Source organism: Drosophila miranda, chromosome XL, assembly GCF_003369915.1.
Source record: "Drosophila miranda strain MSH22 chromosome XL, D.miranda_PacBio2.1, whole genome shotgun sequence".
In the NCBI taxonomy this organism is placed as follows: domain Eukaryota; kingdom Metazoa; phylum Arthropoda; class Insecta; order Diptera; family Drosophilidae; genus Drosophila; species Drosophila miranda.
Genome location: NC_046673.1, coordinates 24,382,550 through 24,402,909, shown reverse-complemented (window position 1 = coordinate 24,402,909; position 20,360 = coordinate 24,382,550). Strand labels below are relative to the sequence as shown.

At 47.5% G+C, this 20,360-nt stretch overlaps 1 protein-coding gene across 4 annotated transcripts in view; it reads left to right on the top strand.

The window, feature by feature from the left end:
* Positions 1-1,983: 1,983 nt before the first annotated feature.
* Positions 1,984-20,360, top strand: part of LOC108164837 (transcription factor Sp9) — a 29,454-nt gene continuing 11,077 nt past the window's right edge. For 2 of the 4 annotated variants that reach the window (XM_017300763.2, XM_017300761.2), the window contains exons 1-2: positions 1,984-2,093; positions 2,768-3,141. In XM_017300763.2, the coding sequence (XP_017156252.1) occupies positions 3,028-3,141 (114 nt within the window). In that variant the 5' untranslated portion in view covers positions 1,984-2,093; positions 2,768-3,027. Of the gene's footprint in view, positions 2,132-2,767; positions 3,142-20,360 lie in introns of all 4 variants that reach the window. The other 2 variants (XM_033391868.1, XM_017300762.2) reach the window with 2 other exon arrangements.

The following is a 20,360-nucleotide window of genomic DNA, read 5'->3' as shown; positions in this document are numbered from 1 at the left end:
CTCGCTTCCTCGGCTCCTCGGTCCTTCGCCCGGCGGCTGCTGGCTGTTTTGGGCTTTTCAGCTTTTCAGCTTTTCAGCTTTTCTGTTTTCGAGCGGGCGGGCGGTTACAGGTGCTGGCATTTTTCGGCTGCTTGGGCGTTCTGTTTGCATAGGGCGTCGCGCGGCGCGTGGTAGAGTGGCTGGGCAGGGGCGGGGCAGTGCCATGGAACGGGAAGGGGTGGGGCGTTGTGGATGCAGTGCGGCAGCTGCCAATCCGGGGTGTGGTTCAATTAGTTTACTGTGCCCCGCACCGAGGCCGAGGCCGAGGCCGAGGATGAAGCTGAAGCTCAAGTCCAGATGCAACAGTTCATTCCATCAGCTGTGGGCGGCCCAAAGTGGCCTGCTTTGGATCCGGAAACGATTCCCCTAGGGTGCAGTAGTCCCCCTAGTTTATAATTGAGGCGCTCGCTCGCAAAAGGATCTTTTGATTGTTCTCTAAGTAGTGCTTTCATTTGTGGCTAATTTGTGTTCCCCAAACTGGCCCAAACTGAACAAAATATGGTCGAATGGCCCCCTGAACTTGACCATGCGGTTCGAAGTCTACTTTTAGGGGCCAGTCCAGGCGAAAATTAAGCTCCAGCCCCATCAAGTGCCTATTCATCATGGGGTTCACGGTGTCCCTGAAGTGCCCGGAATGAAGTCAGAATGGGTTAATGCCATTCTATGGATAGAAATTTCCACCCAAATGAATGTCAAAGAACCAACCGATCCGAGCGAGCGATAAGAAAGGAAAAACTGGAAATGGAAATGGGAGTGGGAGTGGGAATGGAAAACAATTTGTCATTTTGGCGAGAGCGTAGATTTTTCACAATCAGCCACAGTCCAATTCCGAGAAACAACATTGGAGAACATTTAATTTAACATAAAAATGCGGAAAAAAGCAACAAAAAAGGAGGAAAAATATAAAGCGAGGGAAACGAGAGACAAAAAAAAAAGGGAATAAACAGCGCTGCTGCCTTTTGGGCCCTGTTTTGTTTTCCCTTTGACGTCAGGGGCTCACGCGAGCTGAGAGTGAGAGAGAACGAGGGAGAGAGAGAAAGAGAGAGCAGGGGCAGAGCAGTCCTGTTGAGATGTAGAGCGAGATGACAATAGACACCCATGCGCGTGCCGGGCAGCTGCCATCCCGCTCGCACAGCGGCCATCGCTCTAATTATAGGTTAGGGCGCTCTCGGCCAAATACAATGATGCGATTGGCCGAACGGCGCTGGGTGTCGGTCGTCGGCCGGCGGTGGGGAGGGCGTCCTGCCCGAAACTCGTTTTCGGGGCGCACGGCCGCCAGTCGGTTTTTATGAATGAAACCCGAGCCCCGCAGCTGCCGCCAGGGCCCACGCTCGCTCGCACTCTCTCTCGCGCTCTCTCTCCACGCTCAAAGCCTCCATCCATCATAGCCGACGACGATGACGATGACGACGAGGGCTCTGATCTCTCGGTGGTGGTTCGTTCGGCTCCCTATGGTCGTCCCGCTTGCTCTGCCTTCGGCCAGAGGCGCGAGCGATGGGTGCTGCTGCTGTTGGCGCAGCGCTTTGGCGGAATTCAAATCGAAATTGTGGAATCTCTTTCGCTCTCTCTGGCCGCCACGGCCTTGGCTAGCTCTCTCCCGCTCGCTCTCTTGTGTGGGACGCGCCCCTTGGCAGAGCTGCTGCTGCGGCATTCTACTTGGAGTGTGGCGCTGGCGACGTCGACATTTGGCCAAGCTTTTTGTTCGCGTGAAACAGTTGCAAGCCTTTGAACGATCAGCGACGACGGCGTTTACTTTGGCGCGGATACAGAAGATTTTTTTTTCGTTTGTTTAAGCAGGCGCCTGGCGGCTGCCTCCTGACACGTTGACGCCTCTGTCACCCTCCGCAAGCAGCAGCAGCAGCACGAGCAAGAAGCGGCAGCACCAGCACCACCGGCACCCAGCAGCAGCCGCAGCTAAAACAGAAAACAAACAGAAAACAAACAGAAACAAACAGAAAAACAAACAAAAAGATACAAAGATACAAACAAAAAGTTACCAACAAACAACAACAACCACAACAGAAGTGCGAGTGCATTCCAATCATCCCATATCCGTATAAATTTTCTCTTCCGTTTTTTTTGTTAATTAAACGTAAATTTTACTTAATTTTTTGTTGTGCATAAACCAAAAAAAGGAAAAAGAAAATATCCAACAGGAGAGCAGACTCACTTCTCTCCATATCTCTCTGTCTCTCTGGCTCTCCATCTCTATCTGTCAGTCGTTCCCTCTCGCTCTCCGTGCCGCTAGATATATTCAAATTGGCAGAACGGAGATCCAGTAGGCGGCTGTCAGTGCCAGTGACAGAGCCGCAGCCGAAGCCGTAGCCGGAACCACAATCTGAATCAGAATCAGAACCAGAGAGCGACAGTAGCGATAGTAGCGACAGGCCGACGGCCAAGTGAACATAAGCAAAAAACAAAAACAAAAGCAAAAACAAAATACGAAAACCATAAACCATAAACCGTACATGAAAAATACGTTTAAAAGATTCTTGAATGCATAGATGCATAGATACAGATACCGAAATAGAGCAACAGCAAAAGAGTGAAAAGTGCCAGGGAAAAGCCTAAGAAAAGTATCCGTCGGCATAGGCATACCATCGGAGATACTTTTCAGCCTTTTTGTTGCATATTTTGTTGATTTTTCTTTTGCAAGCGACGTGCGTGCGTGTGTGTCCTGTGTGTGTGTCCTTCCATTCCATGTCCCTCTGTCTCTCCCTCCGCCCAGTGTGTGTCCAGCGATAACAATAGAAGTAACAAAAACAACAACAACGATACAGTTTTCCCATTGTGGAAAAGCCAAGAAAAACAGAGAGACAACCAGAAGAAAAGAAGCAAAGAAAAGACACCATCATTGTGCGCCTCAAGCTGACAGCCAGAGAAGCAGCAGCAGGAGCAGGAGCAGCAGCAGCAGCCGCAGGAGAAGATACACCAGCAGCCGCAGCAGCAGCAGGAGCAGATACAGATACAACATCAGCAACCGCAAAGATGCTCACGGACATGACGCCGACGGCCGGTCAGTTGTATGGCTCTCAGATACCGGCCATGGGCATGAACATCAGCAACATCGCCACACACTTGCAGAAGCCACAAGTTAATCCGGTAAGCCGCATACACAAAAGATACACAACTCCATACAGAAACCCTCTCCCAGATGCAATCGGAGAGGAGTGCAGCAGATACCAGATACTGTATAGCTATCTGTTGTAGCTTTGAATAGGGGCAACAGTTACTCAGTTCATCTTCAGATATTCGTTTGTTGTGGGGAAAAGTAGCTAAACTAATTGTTCAAGATACAATTGTTGGACACCGAAATCCATCTGATAGATAGATGGATATATTTTCAGACGATTTACTTTGAGAGATACATCGCTAAAGCGGTTACCTGTATAGAATAAACTAAAAGATACATCTTTTGTTGACCCCAAGTTTATTTGTATGCATCTGACAGATTGATTAGGACAAATTACTCAGGGATACATTTGGATCCATTGGTATTGAAGTATGCTGCCTTATGCCTTATACATATCAAAAGTATCTCATACATGAATGCATCTTCACGCTCAGCCATAGAGTTTAGTTTAGCAAATTAGTTTGCAGAGCAGTGGACAGTACTCGTATCTAACGGATAAGCAGGCGCTTGAACGGGCATTTGTACCTGCAAGTATCTCATAGATACATGTCAGATGTCCGATAAAGAGAGATTTTAGCTAGAGCAATCCATTGCTTCGTACAGGCAGCTGGCAGCACCATTTTCAGCTGTATCTGAAAGATACATTTTAAAAAAATACCCATTTACAAGGTCGCCAACGATATTTTAACCCTAAAATCGATTAGATACTTATGTTCTGTGGCGACAGAAACCTGACAATTCTGTAAAATCAACCACTTACATGGCATTATCATCGACAATAATCCACGGGTTAAAATAACAATGGCCACAAGATTTGCTAGACGCCGCCCCGATGCGGATGCACGGATACCTTTGTATTTACGGACTCGCTATCACAGTAGCAGCCACACACCTTTTGTGCGACCCTCGGATTCTGAATCTGAATCTGAATCAGAATCCGAGTCGGAATCCGCATCGGAATCGGAATCCGAATCGGTAAACGAGGCTCAGCTGGGCCTCCTTTTGTCTGTTTTGTCTCGTCGAGAGTCGATGATTGAGCTGAAAGTACGAGTATCTAATGCTGGGTGAACGGTAGAGAATGCTCACAAATCGATTAGATGCGGCTTGTTCAGTGCTCTGCTGTGTGCAAACGAATTTCACGCTAGCGCTTAGCAGATACGCAGGCCACAGGCAGAGATACAGAGATACAGAGATACGGATAGCTGTACTAGAGCTGGCCCTTCAGCCAGGTAAGCGCCGCCTCGGAGGAATCTATCTGTCTCTCCGTCTGTCAGTCGTTTTCGGGCTGAAATCAATTATTCAGGCTCACTTGAGGTGTGAAGCTAACGATTGAATGATGCCTTCCCTGGTATGGGATTATGTTTTTGCAATCGCAATCTGGGGGATCATATTACGAGTCCCTAGCTCTCTGGATCTCTGGATCTCTGACTCTAGATCTGACTTTTCAACACATATTCCCATTGTGGCGGCGGCTGGCTAATTGATTCGATTGCCCATCGATCGACTGCTCTTGTCGAGTGAGGCTGCGAGCGGAAGCCCACACTTAAAGGCTAACAGAGATCATAACGATCCGGCCTCGATCTGAATTCGCTCATCAATACCGTGCCGTCCATATCTCTTTGATCTGTGCCGAAACCGAAAACGAAACTGATACTGAAACTAAAACTGAGGCATTTGCCAAGAGATTTCCAGCAGATTTCCTGCCGCGTTAATATTAATGATGATTGTGAGGGCTCTGGGCCTGCTCTCGATGTTGGCTCAATTTTCAATTAGCGGCTCGAAGAGTTATGCTAATTTCTGGCCACTGAAATCCCCAATTCCCCAATCTGTGTCCTTGATGATGATAATAATGATGATAATGATGATGATGACGATGGGGCCATGCATGGCAATTGCATGACACTTTTAATAGAGTTAGCAAACGCCAAAGAGATTGAGGCTAAGGCAATCTACTACTCGCATTGGTACTCGTACCCGTACCAGTACCCGTACCCGCTCTCGTTCTCGCATCCCTTCCCCGTTCCGCTCCGCCTTGAGCTGCAAACTGCAGACGCCACGCATTTGCGTGTGCCCATAAAATATGGTGTTTCAAACCGCAGAGCCACAAGAGCCGCAAAGCCGAAGAACCGCAGAACATACTCAGAATCGGGTCTAAACGGGTCCGAACTGGCCAACAGGCCAACAGGCCAGAGCAGCCCCTGTGCTTTGTCTCTGGCTCTGGCCTCACATCTGCATATTGATGGAGCTACCCTAGAGAGCGAGAGAGAGAAAGAGAGAGAGAGAGGGAGAAACGTTTATTAAAATTAATACCACATCAATCATTTAACAAACGCGCCTGTCGGCCAAGTTCAAAGACTGCCACGGCGTTCGAGACTAGACTGCGTCTATGAGGGATCTATGTATCTGATGCTCTCAGGCTGGGGCCCTGCTTAAGAAAGTTACACATGCGCATTGGTTTTAATTAAAAGCGTTTAAAGACATCACAAAAAGATACAGCAGCAGCCATTGCCATAGCCATAGTCAGAGCCATAACCAGAGCTGAGGCTGAAGCAGAAGCAGAAGCAGAAGAAAGATGATAAATTACCGAGACAAACTGAAATTAACATTTGTGTGCCTGAAAACAAAAAGCCAAGCCACCACACAGAGCATCCCGGCCAAGAGAGAGGGCCAGCGTCTTGTCGGGCTGCCGGGTTGTCGGGGGGAAAAGCTTGAAGAGGAGATTATTGAAAGCCGCTGTTAAATTATTGAAAATCATGCAACGATCCCAACGGTCCGTTTTTCCCATGAACATCTCTCAGTTGGCAGGCTGGCAGCCTCATTTGTTCACTGTTCCAGTGTTCGGTGTTCGGTGTTCAGTGTTCAGTGTTCAGTGTTCGGTGTTCGGTGTGCTCGTCGGCATAATCAGCATAACAAAAGGAATTAAGCAATAAAATATTAATGAAAATACACTCACACATATGGAATGGGGACAGGGACGGGGACGGGGACGGGGACGGGGAACGGGGAATGGGAATGGGAGAGAAGATCGCCGCGTCATTGACTAATTTGTTTGTGGTTCTCGGGCTTCTTTCTCCCATTTGCCGGGACCGAGCGTCCCAGAAGAGTAGAAGGCGCCAGGGCGTCGCTGAATAGCCCAGTGAGAGATGAGAGGGAGAGAGAGAGAGCTGGAGGGAGTGGCCAGCGGTAGCCCTGACAGGGCCCGAACAAAAGCGGCAGGCGCCCCATAGATACAACACTGAAAAAAATATATTTTCTGATTTGATTTTTAAGAAATAATATCCAACGATTCTCTCGGCAGAAGATAGGGAAATCTTAAGGGAAAAGCGCGTTAAAAGTATCTTTAAGACAGTTCTCGCTTAGGTGATTTGAATGTCTTCAATACTGAGATTATTCATCAAAAATGTATCTCAAATAAGAGAAAATTGTTTTCCCTTTTGGTGTATCTTTCAGTACAACTATCTTTCCGGGTGCCCCTTCCGTGTTTTCGCTCAGTGCACTTACCTCATTCCTTCTGCTCGACATATTTACTTAATATGATTTGGCTTAATGAATGCGCCTTGCCTTTGTGCTCCCCTGCCCTCCCGTTCTTCCTGCAGCAGTCCCTCTCCTTCGCCGCTCTCTGCATTTTTCACCTTTGACAAAAGGCTGAGCCCAAACGCAATTAACTTGCGTCATTTAGAAAATTAGTTGCCATGATGCTGCAAAAAAGTGTATAAGAGACCATCGAGGGAGACAGAGAGAGAGAGAGAGAGAGAGAGAGAGACAGAGAGAAAGAGCGGCGCAAGGTCGCTGCTGGCTGGCTTCAAAAGCGCCGCTTGAAAAAGCATTTTTCAATTTGGTTTTTTCTAGTTGTTGTTTTATTTCAATTACAAAGACCACGCACCAAAATTTCGTGTAGTGCAGTGTATCAGTGACTTGCAGTTTTCAGCGCATAATAAAAAAACGTCATTTAATAGGCCGTCTGTCCGTCTGTCCATCAGAACGTCAGTCAGTATGTCAGTCAATCGGGGTATGGCCTGTCATCCGGTGCGTATACGCACTGCACTGCTTGGGGGCCAATTGGGGATAATTTGCATGCGAAAATGCGAAACCAGCAAAGACCCTGAACAGAATTTAAAATTGAATTTGAATTTAAAATCAATAAATGAACTAAATAATTGATTGGAAAGTGGAATATGGTTTCTGTGTCTTGAGTGCGGTTTGAAATTTAAAGAAATATTCAGGAATTCAGGAAGAGAAAAGAAGGCCCGAGAGGAAATAGACTTGACTTGAAATAAAGACGGAAACCAGATGGTAGAAAGGCCTTCGATCTGAGTGTTAATCCATGTATCCTCATGGAAAAGGATACCCATATAAGCCGTACAGAGTGTCGGCTCTCACGAGCTGCCTGCTCCGTAATTGAGATTGCAACACGTGTTAACTGCCATTCAAGTGGCTTCCTCACTCCCTCCCCTTTCACTGGCGCATTGAAAGGTATTGTAATAAACAATTTAAATGCCAAATAGAATTTATGCAAATTAATCGGTCTTTTAAAATGAGAATGTTGAAAAAATGCAAATACTAATTGAAAACAATGCATGCAGGCCTTCATACATTTATTTATATATGAAAAGTTACCTTCTTTCGCCGGTCTTCATACGGTCTTCTAATGAATATGAATCGGAATTTGAATACTGATTGACTGCAGAGCAGTGAGCGGACTGAGTGGAGCAGTGGAATGAGTGGACTGGAGCGAGTGAGTGAGTGACTGACAGAATGACTGACTACCGGCCAAGTGCATATTAGATGGCAGGGCAATTATCTGCAACAACACCACACACACCACCGGGCAAATGCAACACCAACAACAATCATTCATTGCCTGGTCTGAATGGTCTGAATGCGCTTCTAATGAGCGACGGGGGACCGAGGAACGACGAAGCGACCAAGCGACCAAGCGACTGAGCGACCGAGCAACGTTTGCGCTTTACACCTAACACTTTGGACATATTTCCAAAGTATCTGTACCCTTAAGCCTCGCTCTCTCTCCACACTCTCACACTCACAATCTTCGACAGCAGCACCCTCTGCTCTGAACACCGTGTGTTCTATTATTCACGACTAATTTGAACTGACATCGAATACGCTGCAGGTGACAACCGCTGACAATCGGTAGGAGCCGCTGAGTGAGGGTGCCGCCACTAGAAGAGTGATAAGACACGCCCCTCCAGGAACCCAAGGGGAAAAGTGTATCTAAGAGGTGCAAAATGTAACTCAGAATGGAAATATTCATAGGTGTTAAGGAACTAACACAATTTATAGATAAAAGATACTCAGATACTAGCAATTATAGATTACAGATACTACCATTTATATGTAAAAGATATTTAGAATCGGCAATTTCCAGTTCAAAGATACTCAGATACTACCAGTTATAAGTAAAAGATACTCAGAAACTAGAATTTATGGGCGAAAGATACTTAGATTCGACAATTTATAGATACAAAATACTCAGCTTCTGCTATTTATAAGTAAAAGATACTTAAATTCGAATATTTATAGATAAAAGATAGTAAGGTGCTACCCTTGATGGGTGAAATATACAAAGACACTAATATTTATGGGTAAAAGATACTAAGAATCGACAAATTATAGATCAAAGATCCTCAGATACCTACAACCACTTATAGATCAAAGTTACTCCCATTTATGGGTAAAAGATACTTAGTTCCAACAATAGTTCGGTGGCCCCAAGCTCAGGTGTTAGATTGTTTGATTTTTGGGAGTAAAGTAATCAATCCCCCTACCAATCTGGTGCAGGCAATATACAAATTAAAGATACTCCTGAATAACGGTTTTCAAAGCCCCCGTCACCCGGAGCAGCTGCAGTGGCGGTTCTTGTATCCCTGGTATCACACCTTTCGACTGTCGCTTAGCCCCTGCTCGGGGCATCCTTTAGAGGGCCAACACTGTCTGGTTAATCGTAGCCCGCATTTGCAGCCAGCAGCAGCTGCCCCAGGCAGCGGGCAGGGGAGGGGAGTTGGCCGTTTCATTTGCGTGGCAATTTTCATCTGGTTTCGGGCCAAGTGCAAAAGCGACGATTGCACAACCGGCAACCGGCGGCTAACAGCAACCATAACTCGTTATAAATTTTGTTGACACGAAGTCAAAGCGTTTTGAGGCAGCGTTGATTTGAATGCAAGTTCATGAGTTAATCAATTTTAATGCCCGGCAACGGCAACGGCAACGGCAGCGGCACTGGGGGACTATGGCAACGGCAACGGCTATGGGCTATGGCAAGAGTAACCACATCAAGCCGCTCGGATCGGATCTGGGCACGTCTACACATCGATCGATGCCACCTCCTTCTCGTCCCGTCCCGTTCCGTCCCGTCTCGTCGCGTCGCGTCTCGTCTTTGTACCCTCTCTCAAGCAATCAATCGATCCAGCCTCGCCTCGCCTCGCCTCGAACAGCATCGAATTGTTTGATCGTGTTGTAAATTTCTGCTTATACGAGTACACCAGTATTTCCAACTTGGTGACGGCAATGGCGATGGCTATGGCTATGGCTATGGCTATGGCAATGGCGATGGAGTCTGGTCTCGAGCTATGCCTTATACGGTCTCCCGGTACCCAGTCCGCACAGCCAAGACATTATTTATTTATATGTATTTTTTATAAAGCCTTGTATAACTTGATAAAAACAACAGCAACAGCACGGAGAGCGGCTGGTGGGCTGGGGGGGGGGCATGGTGGGGCAGGCACAAGATTGGGTTACGTTTAAAAGTTTTGTGCGCTTGCAGAATGAAATGATTTATGGTCTGAATTACAGATAATTGTGATAATCATACCGAAAAGGTTCGGGCGCAGTTCGCATTTGCAGATATTTCTCCGAGTTGTCTGGCGTTGTGTTTTTTTTTGTTTTTTTTTTTTTTGGCCTGAAATCGATATAAAAATCGGGCTAAAACACTCACAGGGAGAAGCAGAGCAGAGCAGAGGAGAGGAGTGGAGTGGAGGCAGCAATATAAAGCGGGAACTTCTTCGTTCGAGTGGGGGGATGCGTGTCTAAAATGCATAAAAGATTTCATTTCTCGGAGCAAAAGGGTAGCCAGAGGCTTAATAGTTGTTGGGTTTATGATGGGGCTGTGATCTACTTTGTTGCGTATTTATTAATGAAGGTTACGGCTCACCGAAGTATCTAAAATATGTTAAAGCTCTGCGGATAATTTTGGGTAAACGAATATTCTGTATGTTTTCTTTTACCACCAATATTTTCAATTGTATCTCAAAAGGTGTATCTATGTATCTCTAGGCTATGTAGATATCCCCCACCTTCTATACATCACATCAATGGGTATCGCTTAGTCCAATTCCCTTTTTGTGCCCCCTTTTGTGCTGAAGCCATTCTAAATAAAAACGATTTTTGCTAATTTTCCAAAAAAAAGAACAAAAAGGGAAACGGCAGAGAGACCAAATTATAGAGAACGGAGGGATGGATGGATGGATGGATGGGCCAGGGAAGCAGGGCAGATCGGGGGGATTTTGGGCAGGATTTTCGGCTCAGAGGCACAACTTAACAAGGCAAAACAGGGCGACTCTGCCACAGCCAGAGCCGCAGCGACAGCGACAGCTACAGCTACAACGGCGACAACAATGTGTTGCTGATGATGACGATGATGACGGGCCCATTGTGCCACATCTTTGTATCCGTAAGATGCAGTTCAGTTTGTTTTCGTTACGGCTATTTAGTGCTTGCAACTGGGACGCTGGGTCTCTGGGACTCTGGGACTGGCTCTGGCTCATCCCAGGCTCAAGCGCCTTGCCTTTGGTTTATTTGCTTAGGCGGCTTAGCACACAGCCACAGCCACAGTCGCACTCGAGTGAAATTCTTATGGATTTAGTTGTACTTTACTGTCCTTCCATCCCATTCCATGCCATATTTTCCAGTCTCTCGGGGCGCTCTCGGTGCCCTGTTGGCTGTGCATTTCCAGTCTTTTTATGTGGCCATATTTCTTGCAAGTGTTGAAGTGTGCCCATCCAAAGATCTCGTCCAAGTCCAAGTCCAAGGGAGGACGGGGCGGGACGGGACGGGTGAGGGTGAGGGTGTGGGCGCTGCGGCAGTGACAGGAAACGAGCGCCGAGCCGTAAAACTCTTCAACTTTTTTCAACTTTTCAACATTTTTAATTGCAGTTAGTGTTTATGCCTGCAAATATATTTCAGCCGAGTGTCAAAAAAGGGGCTTTCTTTCCACCATTCCTTAACCGAAAAATGCCGTTGAGTGCCAGCTGATTTCTTGGCCTGATTTATGGCCTTATTTATGGCCCAAAGGTGGGGGTTTAGATCTCTGTCAACACACGCCATCAATACTGTGGTGGGGGGTGGGGAAATATGTTCAATAATCGAATCTGTGGATCCCACTGAGATATCACTGCACGTCTCTACCGGCAGAACTTTTCCACTTTCCCAGTGCAGGGCAGTGCTACGAAGAAATCTGAGCATCGTTTTGCGGCTGTAAATATTGTGTTAAACATTAAATGAAGTCGTTAAAATCATTTAATGATGCACTCGTTAGTCACTCGCGTTGACAAGTGAAGCGATGCCTGCCACAGCCCCTGCCCTTGCCCCTGCCTCATGCTTATGCTTATGTTTCTGTTTCTGTCTTTGTGGCTTTTCCACTGCCACTGCCACTGCCACCGTCTCTGTTGAGGCGAGGCAGAGTCAACGGGCATGACTGCAGCAACCTGCCCCGCCTACTCGGACGGCGGCGGCGGCGGCGGTTGTCAAAAGGAATTGAAAGGATGTTTGATGGCATGCTAAATTGACAAATGCATGCAAAACACTTTTCGACTGCCGCATTTGCGCATTCCGCCTCATTATTCATGGCTAGTAAAAATCGCACATTGCATGTTGCATGTTGCAAGCACACACACACACACACACACTCTTTCTCTTCCAATCTGTCGTGTTGCGTGTAAGTTGCCATGCAATTGGAACTCCGTATGGATCCCCATATGCACTCTCTCTCTCCTTTCGTTTTTCACAAGTTCTGAAGCAATTAGGGAGACCATCAGCCCCCCATCTAGCCATCATGGCCCTGCGGTAAGCGGCTGTAATTTCCATTGATTTCTGCGATTCTAAGAAGGGGCTCTCAAGAGCACCAGAGCACCTTGTTTTAGGGAGAAAGAGATTAGAAATTACCCAACGAAATCCCACATCTAAGTGCAGAAAGCGATGCTGGAAACTTCTATGATAGGAATTCCTACTAAAAATTCCTCTGATTGGTGGTGCCACCAACAAGTGCTGCAGCTGCTGCATCCAGCCCCGGCCCCGGCCCCAGCCCCAGCCCCAGCCCCACCGTCAAAGTCAAATGGTGGCTGGAGTCTAGTCATAAGGTCAAACTGTGGGCATTATCAACGCTGCAATGGCAATGGCAACAACTTGCAACAACTTGCAACGCTGCCACATAATGCTGCGAGCGATTCGTGCTTAAAAGAGCGCGACACACACACACACACACAGATACTCACCCATACAATGAGAGAGAGATGGTTCCAGTGCAGATATTCCAGCGAAACATTGTTGCTTGTCGAGAGCGAGCCCGCCAGCAACATGACTCGCTGTTGCGCCTGCGCCTGCTGCACGCTGCATGCCGCATGGTGCCCCATGCCCCATGCCGCCGCCTGATGCCTGCTTAAGATGTATCTGCTGTGATTACCACCAGGCGAGCGTGTACTTAAGCATTTTATATGCTTTTTTATGCCATCTTGTCCTTGTGCAACATCCCATCCCGTCCCCGAGTGGAGTGTAGTGGAGTGGAGTGGAGTGGAGTGGAGTGGAGCTCTCTCACTCTCTCTCTGGAGTTGGAGTTGGAGTCGGAGTTGGAGCTGAGGCTGAGGCTGAAGCTGGGGATGGAGCTCCGAAATTGGGTTTATAACTTTGCGCCGAGGCGCGCGTTGAAATGGCGTTGATGATGTTCATGTTTCATGTTTGTGGCTTGATGAAGCGCAACGATTATCCCCGGCAACAGCCACAGCAACATCCACAAGAGTCTCTCGAAAAGAGGCAACAACTGCAACAACTGCAACAACTGCAACACGGGCTGTAAAAATATGCCACAAATTGATTGATTTGCCACGGCACGAAGCTGAGCCAAGACGTTGGCCACGTTGCAAACTCGTTTCAGTTTCAATTTCATTTTTAAAGGCATTTTCCTGCCGCGCAGTCTTTGCCACAGCAACAGCAACAGCAAACAGAGCTACAGAGCCCCTGCCCCTGCCCATGCCCCTGCCACACAGTCACCGCCAAAAGTGGGCGTTCTTGTTGCTGGCGTGCCAAAATCTATCTAAAAGGGGAGATTGAGAGGGGAGCCAGGCAAGAGGCAGCGGCTGCGACACGGCGACAAAATATGCAAAGCCCCCCAAATGCAATTGAAACGCAACGAAAATTGTGCAACGCCTACTTGCCACAAAAGCAGGCAACATGGGCAACGGGCAACCTCCACAGCAAACTGCAACTGCGGCTGCAACTGCGACTGCGACTGCGACTCAAGTATTTATTTTTACATTTTTGTTCGAGTTGCCTTCGTCTTCGATCTGATTTTCATTGCGGAAACTGCCACACAACAATTTCCCAATTGAAATGTGTACGCGAAAATTGTTGCAGTGGCAAATGCCCCGTTTGACAAATAAGTTGCATGCAAATAGCAACAATTGCCACTGCAACGGCAGCAGCAGCAACAACAGCAATTTGTTTGCAATGAATTAAATTCCAGGGCACACAATTTTCTCAATGGCCAACTACTGGCAGCAGAGTTTTCCATTGATGAAAATCACCAGGCTCACCTTTGACCGTTCGAGTTGTTTGTCAGGCCGCCTGACAGGCGCCCCGGCAAAGGGAGGCCTGGGGCCATGGAGCCATGGAGCTATGGAGCCTGAGACCTGCACAGTGGCTGCAAAATCAACGATGGATGGAAGCAAAATGATTGATAAAATAACGTCTGAATGTCCTGGCAGCACTGTTGCTCCTGTGGCATCTCTTGTCCATCAAATGCAATTAGTTGGCAGACGCCAAATGAATTTTTTGGGGCAGTGGCAGCAACTCGAAACGTTTATCAAAATCCAAATTGAAAACTCAACTCAAAAACTTTCAGCCGCCCCAAAACGCGGTTCCCACATTCGTCAGACGAGACGAGGCTGTGAAAATATCTGTCTGTCTCTCAGTCTGTCCCTCTGTCTGTCTCTCTGCCTGTCTCTATGAGGGGAAAGCTGAGAAAATGGCCCCGAGGGCCAGCAAGTCAAACGCCAGACCCTGGACCCGGACTCCGACTCCGACTCCGAGCAGCTCCGGAGCAAAACCTTAAACGTTGTCTGGCTGAAAATTGTGGGTAATTTTCGGGGTTACCTTCTCCCGGTTACATTAGCGTGTGTGCAGGTTGTAATTTTCTACTTTGCGCCTGGAAAACCGAAATCCGAAACCCAAAGAAGACCCGAAGACCCCAAAGAAAGCGGGGAAAACCTTTCCATAACCGATAGGTGGATGGCTTGAGTTGTGGGATCATTATGTCCCACTCCCAGGGCGACTCATAACCGTGGCGGAGGGGCTTGTTAACTGCTCGTAAAAGCATTGCTGGCTCTGGTACGCGACGTATTGTATTGTAGATCAACAGATCCAACAGAACAGCAAATGCCCTACTCTGTGTCCCATGTTCATGTTTTTCAATCGGACAAAACAAATCTCACACATCGGGATGGTCGGCAGCCGGCAGCCGGCAGCCGGCAGTCGCCCCCTAATGATATAATGAGCTGTACAATCCGATATAATCGGAGCTGGGGATGGGGATCTGTGGCTCCGGTGTTGGTGTTGTTGCGTTTTGTTAATTAGCCATTTAATGCCCAATAAAAAGAGACAACAACCACAATGGCAATGCCATTAACCATCTCCACAGCTCCACAGCTCCACAGTTCCACAGCTCCGCAGTTGGCATCGCAATCGGAATCGGAATCGGAATCGGTATCGGAGTCACAACACGATTTTTGATTTATTGAGTCATTAAATAATAATCATAATTTTCTTGTTTAGCAGCTTTAGCAGCGTTAAGCCACAACAACACACACAAAACAGAAACTATAAAAAGACATTAAAAACTTATACAAAAACCTATAAAAACCAAAAAAATTTTGATAATTTTGTTGGGGTTTTTGTTTGATTATGGAAATGCCTCGAAGAGGTTCACCAACAAATGCCAAATCTTTTGTAAATATCATTTAAATAATTCTGAAAATATTTGATTGATTACTTTGTTAATTTTAAGCAAATTTATTCCTATTTCTTTGTCTGAAAGAACAGCAAAAGATCTGAGAGAGTAGATTTAAATTTAAGGATGTCTTTGCACCTTTCTTGAGTATCTTTGCACCTCCAGCAGCAGCTTCTACAATATCCAATATCTGTCTGCTTTACACCTCTCGAAGATACAGCCAGAGAGCATTTATCAAACAGATGCTCTCCTCAGATGCTTTTCCTAAGCAGATTGATTACGAAATTAAAACGTATAAAGACACTAATCGATAGCGGAGAGATACGAGTAAAAGGGGGGCCCATCATTAATCAAAGTCAGCCCCAAAGGGGCGCTGGCCACCTTCGTTTTTGTTGGTTGGACAGTGTCAACCCGTGGAGCGAGAATAAAGAAATCAATAAGTCAAATTGCCAGCATCGGATCGGAGCAGTCCAATTCGGAGTCCAAGTCCGAGTCGGAGTCGGGAGTTGGGGCCTTTTTCATTATTTATTATTAAACGAATTGGTGCAACCTTAGCTGCCAAAGCAATTGGCTACCGGTCTTCTCCACTCTTCTCCGACTGCCATTCGCCATTCGCCAGTCCCATTCCCACTTCCACTTCCAGATCCAGTTCCCAGTTCCCAGTTCCCACTTCCCGTTCCCCCATCACCATCTTCAGTCAGTTCCATTCGAAATGAATATGCAAAAGAGCGGGCATCAGACAACAGACGGCAGGGAAAAAAATAAAACAACACAAAAAACACAAAAAGGGGGAAGGCCGAGGCCCAAAACCGGCAGCATTTCGGAGCTGCAGACCAGACAGCTGGACAAGCCCTCTTCACAGCGGGAGAAGCAGCAGCAGAAGCAGCACCAGACAGATCCGGAGATGGCCATGGGGATTGGGGATGGGGATGGGGATGGGAATGGGGGATTGGGGGTATTGGAGTATTGGAGTATTGGGCCCCATGCCCCCGCTCTTATTTAGCTAATTTAAATGAGCTGCAAACAAGCAGTTGGGCCCGCGAGAACACGGGGTCCCCCACGAATGCGGGATACCCTAGAAACGATGGCGATGATTGAGAGTAAAGGCTGCGGTCCAAAGCACCATGAAAACTAACATATAGAGTATTCCATAAGTAAACCATCTCCGAAGATCGGAGCTAAAACTGAACCAAAATCTTCTTCGAAACGAGCAAAACGAACCGAACGGAGAGGAACGGAACCGACCGGTTGAAAGCGATTTTATGGGATGCGTTTTGCAATTTATCAACATTTCGGGGCAGCGGCAACAGCAGCAACAGCAGCAACAAATTGATTTGCATATCCAATTATAAACACATTCCGTATGAAAGGAGATGGCCCCCAATTCCTCCTTGAGCTCCTGCTGCTGCCGTTTCTTTGGCTGTCCGAGTCTTTTGTTTAACACAAATTGTCGCACTTTAGCAGAACAACAATGAAATGTTCCCATGTCCCACAGAGGGACAGAGATATATGGGTGCATGTATACTGGGCAGGCCGGAGAGATGACCGTATTTATATGCCATTGGCACGAACTGGGTTTTTGTCTATTTATTTGGCCATTTAAGCAGCTCTTTCCGTCCGAAAGCTGCTTATTTGCTCCGCTAAACTGGCCCGAGATAATGGGCCATACTGCACCGTGCTGCTGGCCCAGTTACTAGCAGATATCGCCCGATATCGCTGCTAACCAAACAATGCCAGGCCATATACGAAACAAATCTGATTGCACATTGTACAACCATTAATCGAGTCACGCCAGTCACCGGTCGCCAGTCGCCAGTCGCCAGTCACCAGTCACCAGGAATGGCCTCTCACATGAGAGAAATGCATTAGTTGGAGTCGGAAAATCGGAATTGCAAGCAGGGATTTCTCCCAGAGGAAACGCTGCTCATTTGAAGAGGGATCGGAACTGGGACTAGATGTCGGTGGAGTTCTCCCAAGATTCATTGGTCAGATCTTTGCGCATTCCATTTAGGGGAATCGTAAAGATAGAGCACATAGAGAGATGGAACGATGGAAGGGTGAGGGGTGTTTGTGTAATCCCGGCACTTATTAAACACTCGTCACTTTTAATTAAAAAAGTCGCCGCCTGTTCCACTCTCTGAGGCCTCTGTGGCAATGCCCCTCTCCGCTTGTGTGTGTGCTTGTTGGCCAGGCTGTTTCCTGGGCTTTGTGGTGGGGTGGCGGGTTGGTGGGGCTGCAGCATAGTGCTGCATGCCACTGCAATTTGCAATTACCACAAACACGCGGCACAGGAGCAGCCCCGCAGCCGCAGTCGCAGTCGCAGTCAGAGCGGCTCTTTGCCTGGGCCCTGGCATGCGGCATGGGCAGGGGCATGTGGCATGGCAAAAGTTTTGCAATTAGAACACTTTTCGCGTGGTTTTAATGATAACACATACAAGGGGCAAGGCGGCAGGGGGCTATGTGCCACTGCAGTTGGGGCGGCTGATGGGCGTGGCAGGAAACTAGCTTTTAAGTGTGTCTGCACTCGGGGCATTCGTCGAAAGAGAGAAAGAGAGAGAGAGAGAGATTGAGAGATTGAAAGAGGGAAATTTCGGGTGAAAAACGCTCAAAGGATGTTCCTAATTTTCTCCCTTTTTTTTGCATCAGAATTTGCAGGAATTCCGCATTGGCCTAAAGTTTCGGGCATTGCCATGTTGTTTTAGGCCCTGTCCCGTCTGTGGCTCCGATTCTGGCTCTGGCTCTGGCTCTGGCACAGTTTCAGAATCAAGTGCGCCCGGGTTTCTGTTTACCCAAAAGAAAAAGAAAGGACAAGAATGGAAATAATAGAGAGCCAGGAGCCAGCTTTTGTCCTGGCCCATTGTCCTGGCCCCGGATTCTGAGAGTGTTTTCGAGTGTCCTGTGTGTCGTGTTGTGGTTCGGTCAAGTGGTGCAGCACAATGGAGGCTTTGTCCGCTTGAGCCGCTTGTTTGGGCCTCGAATCGTGTCTGTGTGTGTGTGTCTCTGTGTGCGTGTGTGTGTGATGTTTGTCCAGGATCGCACTTGATCTCGACAGCGTACAGCGTACAGCGTACAGCATTCGGGACGAGGACCTCATTAGAGCGCAGATTTAGAGCAAATGTCTTTTTGCGTGTGCACTCGCATTAAAGGATTTCAAGGATCAACTGCGGGATTATTGCCAGCTCTCTCTCTCACACTCGCCAGCGACATCCTGCAGCGATAATCGTTGAGAGGATAAAAAAAAGAAAGAGAGGGGAGGAGAGGAGAGGAGAGAAAGAGAGAGAGGGACAGTGAGGAGAGTGAGAGAGAGCTACCCCCCTGATAGACCGCTAATTTGTTACAAAAATTGCACATTTGGCTGTCGTTCCCAGCACGCCATGGGGTGGCGCATCCGCATCCTCAAAGCATCCCTCTCTCACTCTCAGCCATCCATCACGGCCATTTGGCAGTTGCCTCCTCTTTCTGGTCCTCCCTTCTTTCCTTCCCCTCATTCATTGTCGGCCTTGTCCTTTGACCTTGGTCTCCTACTGCGCCATTTCAAGCATTTAGCGGCACTTAGTCCATCCATCCATCCATCTCCCTCAGCCATTGGTATCTCTCCTGCTCCTCACTCCAATGGTTCCACGTGAATCTCACAAAGGGACAGCGGTACAGTCATCGATTTTCCGATAAGATTTCTAAGAAAAGGCATTATTCTGAACACTAACTCTCAAGCCATACTAACTCTTTTGAATCGGTTTTTATCCTCAATCGAATCATTCATCGTTGGTAATCGATGGAGTAATCGATAGATTAACTTCTGTGATACCACGGCGAGAATCATGTATTTTCAAGAGAGACAAAGTCAATCAATTGCCTGGCCATAAATATCAATATCCATATCAAGTTGGCTTTCAATCAAACTCATTATGCTAATGAAGACACACAGCTGCACACGCCTACACAAACACACACACACAGGTACACACCTTGACTGGCACACAGACACAGACACAGATACCCAGACAGTCGCTCAGTTGCTGGCCGACTAAGTGAGTGAGTGAATCGCGTTGACTCGACTTGACTGACTCGCCTCGAATCGCCTCGCCTCGCATCGCCTCGCATCGGATCGGATCGATCCACCTCTTGACTCTTGACTAACTTGTCGGGTCTGTGGCTCTGGGGCTCTCTGTCTGCTTAACCATCCAGCCATCCAAGATTCCAGTCCCAGTCCCAGTGCCAGTGCCAGTGCCCCTCGCATCATGATGATCGTCGAATGCCTGACCATCGACATGAACATCGAGCATCGAGCATCGGACAGCTTGCGGCGACGTTTAAATTTGCTCATACTATAAACAAAATGAGCTGAAGATTCTATCTGTTCGTGTAAATATTTGTTAAAATTAAGCTTTCAACTGAAAAGTTTCAAAAATTTTAATTTTTTATATCGAATCGATCGCTGCCGAAGCCCAAGCCCAAGCCCAAGCCCAGGCCCAGGCATTCCCTGTTCCTCATTCGCTTTGTCGGACTACTCGTATAATATAGTAGTGCACTTGGATCATTGATTGATGTACTAGCAGCAGATCGCAGGTGGATAACTCGCCCCCCTTGCCCCGCCCGATGGCTGACAAACGATTAGGCTAATACTCGGCAATTTCACTTAATTTGATTTGCACTCTAAATGATCACCCTATGACTGATCATTAGAGATCAGCATCAACAGCAGCATCAGCAGCAGCATCAGCATCAGCATCAGCTGCCATAACTCTCTGGGAAAACCACAAACAACGACAACGACAACGACAACTCAGCAGAGATGGAGATGGAGATGCTAATTTGTCGGCGTGATTGTTGGGGGATGGATCTCTACTACTATACTACTCTGATCTCTGGTGCTAACTACTCGTATTTGATGGGCGGATGACATCATCTGTGGTGTGCATCTTCTGCTGGGGCACTCCCAGGGGATCGTCTGAGTGA